The sequence below is a fragment of the Osmerus mordax genome, chromosome 27, assembly GCF_038355195.1.
Source record: "Osmerus mordax isolate fOsmMor3 chromosome 27, fOsmMor3.pri, whole genome shotgun sequence".
Lineage (NCBI taxonomy): Eukaryota > Metazoa > Chordata > Actinopteri > Osmeriformes > Osmeridae > Osmerus > Osmerus mordax.
Window position 1 is genome coordinate 4,968,070 of NC_090076.1, and position 6,799 is coordinate 4,974,868.

A 6,799-nucleotide genomic window follows, 5' to 3' on the forward strand; every position below is an offset into this window, starting at 1 on the left:
CACAGCCGAGGCCTATAGGCCGAGCCTCCTGTCCATCACAGCTATCTGCTCTGTGCTTGGGGAACCTCTGACACTTCAACGGAACTTCGGAAGAGGGAGACGGAGATTCTTATCATCTGCACTATTCTTTTAGAGAGAGGGGGTTTTCCACTCACCTTCAAGAGGACTTGTTTTTGTGACTGTGACCCAACTCGACAAATGTGCGTGCGTGTGTGTTTGTGTCTGTGTGTGTGCTGTCCGCTTGCTCGAGAGTGTCCGTGCGTTTGCGCTGTGTGTGTGTTTATGTGTGTGCGTGTGTCTGTGACCGTGTATAAATGCTGTCCATCACTAAGCTCAGTTTAGAGATCTCTGTATATCTCTGGACCATCCGTCATTCTATAATGCAGACGCCCTCTCTTGCTCAGGGTCCATCATGCAGCAAAGGCTCATGGGAAAAACTGGCTTCTCTTGCTACCGCGATGGACACTTTTGGCCTTCCCCCCCCCCCCCTGTTTCCATGGCACCAGCCTGGCCCACTAAATGTGCCCTGTCACAGTCAGAGGCCCTGAGGAGGAGATGGATACAGCCAATCACGATGCCTTAAACCCCACCTGTAGTCTCTCCCCCTTCAGTAGTCATGTACCTCGTGCACGCATAACACCCTGCAGCCTTGGTCCGTTTGGCTGAATAGCCTCGGTTCCGCCTCTCCGCCAGTTAGGGCTCTAATTGGCCGCTGTCAAGCTGACATGTTCCCCTCTGCGATCCTCTTCCTGTCAGGGTGTGTGGCCTGGTGTAGGCTCTGTTAGGCCAATCGCGCCCGCTGTGACCACGCCGTCAGGCGACCACTGGCGCCGGATGACCCCCCCCCCCCCCCCCCAGTGCTTCGAGCCCGAGCACAAGCACTCAAAGCACTTTAACTGCGCCCGTTACCCCTCCAACCCCCCCCCCCTCCTCCTCCTTAACCCGACCCCACCCTACAGCCAATTTGGACCTATTCGCATAAGTTTTCTTTCCCGTAACGACAACGTTAAACGCAACAATCAACACTGTAAAGATTAAGAATGAACTAGAACAAAACAACAACAACAAAAAAACAAGAAGTTGCGCTACACCAGGACTTCTGACAGTGAATTTAGTTCCTCAAACTTTCTTTCAATGCAACTTCAACCTTTTCTGTTACCTTTTTCGTTTTTGGGGGGGTTTTTGTTTTCTGAGATGCTTGTATGACCTTACGCCAACATAGCTCCACGAGGTGGACACAGCACCAAATAAGCATTCACACACGAGACGGACAGACTGAAAGGAGAAGGCGTGGCCTTCTCTCGCGGTACTTCCTGTCTGATGCTCTCCCATATCCTGTGTAGAGACTTGAAAAGTGGAAACAGCGCCGACAAGGTATGCTAATCCAGTAGCTTGGTAGCACAGAGTCGGCTGTAAACTCACTTTAAAAACAGCAGCAACTTAAAACCAACCCGCTGGTGCTATATCCACGTCTGTTTGAAGACTTGATTTAGGGGGAGGAGCATAAAAGTATATTTAAGCTATTGCCCCCCCCCCCGCTCTTTGTACGTGTGTCTTTTTTATATATTTTTTTTTTCTTGGCCAGCTATGTGTCTAACTAGACATATGTACAGTACTTAAAAGTGAAGATTAAAAAAAAAGAAAAATGCTATTTATCTAAAAAAGAATTATATAAGCTGATCCAAACCACGTTATTTGCAAACCATTCAGTGACTCACCGATGCACAACAAAGTAGATTTGATCCAGCATATTTTGGGGAATATAATCACTAATGAATGTTTTGTTTTTTATTAACCTTTTTCTGTTCTCGGCAATATGATTTGTAAAGTCTCTGTGTTCTTCGCAGCCCAGGGTATCCTCACGTTCAGCCAGACACTCAAGTTTCTTTTCATCCTCAGCTTGTTGGCCTGTCGTTCGACGGGTCCGTAGAACATCAGCACTAAGGGTCTGAGGAACTCTAGTTTCATGGTCTGTAGTACTAGAGGTCTACAGTTATGGTCTGTCTGTTGTTCTACCGGTCTGTGGAACGCTAGGTCTATTTTGATGTAGTACAATTGGTATGTCGAACCTAAGTTCTTTGGTCCTGTAGTTTTATGGATCTGGACCCAAGACACCAGTCAACACTAGTCAGTCAGTCACTTTTCCCCCATGCACACCTTACCATCCCACCTCTGTCTGCAAACCCAGGGTCCTTTCTGTACCTCACTTTTCTGCTGGTCACGTAAGAATCTTTCTGTTCACGGTAACTGTACTTCATTTGTATTTTTTCATTTTAAAATTCATCATTTAAAGAGTTTTGATTCTTTGAACAAAGCTTTTCATGTAACTCAACTAGAAAAATCACACCGCTATTATTTTCCTTTAAGAAAGGAAATTATTTTGTTAAAATATAATTTGTATTTAATGTCTTTTATAAATAAAAAACGAACACTATTTTAATTTACTGTACGTGCTTTTTGTGTCAGTTATTTAAATACATGAGGTGACGACAACCAGCCTCACAATTTGTTTGAAGTGTGAAAAAAAGAGATTTTTTTAATTTTCATTTTTTTTATAAAAAACAAAAAACAAAACATGACTGCTTTTGACCGTTGAAGGAAATGGCCTCTTCTCACATGCATGAGTCCTGGTGCGTCGGCCCGCTCAGCCTTGGAGTGCGGTGAAGAGGATGAAGTGACGGGTCCATTTGTAAAGAACAGAAATACATGTGGTGGTGCCAGGCAGGCTGGCAGTGGGCACAGGAGATTGTGGGACATTCCTGCCCCTGACCAACGCAAACAGAGAACGGGTCAAAAGGCAGGAGAGTGAGGGAAGCTGTTCTGTTACCCCTCAAAAAAAAAGTTAGCCTGGTTCCCTGCTTTAGATCCTCATGATAAGACTGTAAATCGACACACACACACAATCTAGAGATCACAAAACATGGCTGGAGGCAAGACAGAACAGCAATAAGCTTGTGTAGGTTTTGCGTGTGTGTGTAAAGTATGTGGGTTTGGGTAGGTTTGATATTTCACAATATATTGATGAAGTTGAGATTTATAGTTCGATTTTTTTTCTCCCACATACCTCCAAGGAACAGTTTGAGTTTGCAGCTAAAGGTAATGCTATAGGTGCTGGTAAGTGAAACTGACTCCACCTAGCGGCCCACACGTCCGCGAGGCCCTCAAAAAAGTCTAAATGAACAAAGTCGAGATTAAAATATTTATTAAATATATCACTTCTTTCCACAGCATCTCAAATACAAAAGTGTACATATACATGAGTAAGCAGTTAATCACTTTGGAAAACAATGCCTCTCTCCAACAGCAGCATGAAGACAGAGCTAATACATCACAAATAAAACATGTTTCAACCGCAGTTGGGCTTCATGGTCAAATGTCAACAATTTGCTCTTTGTGGTCATGGGTTCATGGTTAGAGAAAGCCATGACACGAGTAAAGTAAAATTCATTGACAAGATACACAAAAGCAACTGACGGTCTACACACAAACATTGGAGGTAGGTTAAGGTAGATACCCGTCAGAGGGGCAATGCAGCAGCACTACCCAGCATGCAATCTGCAACCCCACAGGACCATGGGAAATTGAGTTGTGAAACACCTAACTGAGCCATTTCCATGAACTGATTTGACTGACATAACTGAGTTCTTACATACACCATATCAGGAAAATAAAACATGAAAATTACAATATGAAAAGTAACAAAACATTTAGAAAAAACATCTAAAAGACGTTTGGTCACTCAGTGCTTTTGTTATTGTTTGGTTTGTTTTGAACAAAACCAGAAAACAAACTCCCATAGAGTTACTCAAGATAAAGACATATATACACTTTATACACCCATACAAATATGAATAATAACAATAAGGCAAATGATATAAATATTGTCATTTTAAAAAAATCACACAAATGAATACATACAGTTAAAATAAATAAGTCGGAGTTATAAAGTAAATGCATTAATATTAAAATCTTTCCAGAAACAAAAATAGATGTTCTCTTTGGTGGTGGGTGGTGGGTGGGGGGGGGGGGGGGGGGGGGGGCGACGGGAGGGGGGGGGGGGACCGTGGTCCCACAATGACAGTGTACCTGAATCAAACACCACCATGGACAAATCAATAAATAACAGGCATCAAAATAAAACCAGTAGTTTGCTGTGCGTGCGTGTGTGTGTCTAAGGACACTCGGAGTCTCCGGTCAGATCGTTGGATCCGAGGACCTTCTTCCCGTTCCAGGAGGACACACACCAACACCTGCCCCTCTGGCCGTCCAAAAAGGACTCACACTGAAAGGAGAAACGGAAACGCCATTAACCACCTCGCTCTTTGTGCACACCACCTGCCATTACCTGTTCATATGTAAGACTGGCCTGACTTTGGAGTGCAGGCCCCACCCTATGGGGTCACACACACACACACACGCACGCACGCAAGGCGTCATGCCTTGCCAAGGCGATTACATCACACTCAAACACGCTTGAGATGTTCCAAGGTGTTAACGTTTGTGCAAGCTGAACAAATCTCCGCCTGAACACACACACGCACACATACTGTACACACACACACACACACACACACACGTGTCATCCTGAAGCTGTGGTTGGCACAGTCTTGGCTACACACACACAACCAGGTGAGATTCTTTCACGATGACGAGAGTGAATCTTAGACGACAAGTACGCACACACACACACACACACCCCTGCTGTATAAACACACACACACACACTCCAACTAAGGCTGTTTTGCACAAGGTGCCTACCTGCTTGGCTTTGTAGAGGCCATGTTTGTCACAATTGGGGAGGTAGAATCTGGTCAGCTTATCTCCCAGTTTCTGCTGTGACTTGACAATCTTCTCCAGAGCTCTCTGCAGTTCTACGTGACAGGGTCCCTAGGGGGAAGGAGAAAGAGGGGGAGGGAGAGGCTTAACTGGGTGACCTGGGAAATGTAGTCGTCTAACGCCTTTGCAGACTGCTGTGCCACTAACAATCCCGATTTCCAAACGGTCATGTTTTATCGGTGCAGCACACTGGCTTATTCTTGAAAATACAAGCTATTTACTGAGGCATTTTACGAGCCACTGCACAGAGACACACATGGTGAGAGCTCCCCCTTGTGGTTTGAACCAGTCATCTTATTGGCTTGGCGTCCTCAAAAGTTTCAGCAACGTTATACTGTAGTTATGAGACGGTTTCAATGTTTCTTGAGAGGCTCACCTGCTCAACCAGTTTCTTGCTGATGGAATTGAGTTTGGCTTTCAAGCTCTCTTGGGCGTCTGCGGCGGCACGCGGGTCGAAGGGCTTGCTATGACCGGGGACATAGAAGCTGTAGCCGGGGTCTGTCACGCTGGCTGCGTTCTCCATCTCCGCGTCATGCTCTTCCAGCTCTGGAAATGTGATAGAAACTGAATGAGTGTTGAACTAGAGTGACATACAGCAGCCCACAGCGAAAGGCATTAACATGAAACAATAATCATTAATATTGATTATAACGGCTATTCTTGTCGATGGGGCTGTCATGACCGACGTGACGTGGCTTAAATTTGATTCTGACATAAGCCAATTTCTGTTTCAAAAGCCTTTCGTTTTTGCTATTCTCTGAAGACATACCTTGATTTGGGGGCTCGGGACTCCGTTCAGGCTCGATGCTGACCGTGCAGAAAGCTTGTCCGCGAGTGAGGGAATGCAGCGGCCGGGAGTCTCCGGGTCTAGGGGTACACTTCAAACCGGACCCGCATGGTGCCGTGTAGATGCCGCAAAGGTCTCCCGCCTTGAGGGCACAAGCGAGGCAGCATCCGCAACCCGGTTCCCGTAACACCTCGGCACAGCCGGGAGCCACCGCCGGACACTCGCTCAGCTTCTCCGGAGTGCAAGGGGCGCATCGGATCGGCTCTGGCCCCAACACCGGGGACCCCAGCGTCACTGTGACCAGAAGAGAGCACACCGCTGCCGCCGCGACGAATTGAACAGATAATCCACTCATGACAAACGATAGGAGTCAGGGAAAAAATAATATAAGGAATAAAATGAGAATAGTCAAAGGTAATCCGGATTTCCACGGTTCTTCCTGTTCGTTGGTGTCTTTCCTTAGATTTTGGAAAAATGTCTAACTATTCGTTGCGCGCAGCCGTATTTATACCCGGGTCCTTTGACGCATCGGCGTTATGAATGATTTCTGAAAAGAAGGTGTAATGATCCAATGGGCTCCGATTGGCCCGTGTACGTCCGGCCAGGAAGCTCATTTGAATACAACACTCAAAACACGTAAATGTTTATTTTGGAACAAGCAGTGCCTGTACGAAGTGCTCTCTATTCTCTTTAAAATCCACCAGCGACTACCAAGCGTTTGATGTTGTAAATGTAAAAAGAATACTAACTCTGATGTTAAAAAAGAGTGACATCTGACAATAGTTTAGTGTGCCAGAAGCAATTTCAAGATTGGGTTCCATTTTTGAGTTCTTATTCTGCTCATTCTATTCTGTTTGATTATTGAGGCTGAACTAGTCCTGTTCATAGACGGGAATCCTTCCACAATGAGAACAATGTGGGCTTTCATTAACTTTGTATGTCCTTCCAAACTTATTACACAACTTTAGGAAGTTAACAATGACCACAAATGACCCGGGTCCACACTCCTTTGAACCGTACTGTAAATGCGCATCACTAATATGACATTGGAAGGTATCCGTGCGTTGCGGATATCTTCGGATCATAAATCCAACCCCCGAAATAGCTGCGTAAATGAGGGTTGCTGTGGCCAACACTCTAGTGAGTCACGGCACAGTGTCGGTATGGTATGTGACC

At 45.5% G+C, this 6,799-nt stretch overlaps 2 protein-coding genes across 2 annotated transcripts in view; both read right to left on the reverse strand.

Moving 5' to 3' along the window:
- The window catches only part of LOC136936572 (PH domain leucine-rich repeat-containing protein phosphatase 1-like), a 17,191-nt gene extending 15,223 nt beyond the window's left edge, over window positions 1-1,968 (reverse strand). The window contains 1 exon segment of the mRNA XM_067230186.1: window positions 1,864-1,968. Coding sequence (XP_067086287.1) covers window positions 1,864-1,968 — 105 coding nt within the window.
- Window positions 1,969-3,185: 1,217 nt separating this feature from the next.
- Window positions 3,186-6,358, reverse strand: igfbp1a (insulin-like growth factor binding protein 1a). Its single transcript, XM_067230723.1, has 4 exons — window positions 5,606-6,358; window positions 5,213-5,382; window positions 4,759-4,887; window positions 3,186-4,282 (listed from the first exon to the last, which is right to left on the reverse strand). The coding sequence occupies exons 1-4, from the start codon at window positions 5,976-5,978 to the stop codon at window positions 4,172-4,174; spliced, it is 783 nt and encodes a 260-aa protein (XP_067086824.1). The 5' UTR covers window positions 5,979-6,358; the 3' UTR covers window positions 3,186-4,171.
- Between the last annotated feature and the right edge of the window lie 441 nt (window positions 6,359-6,799).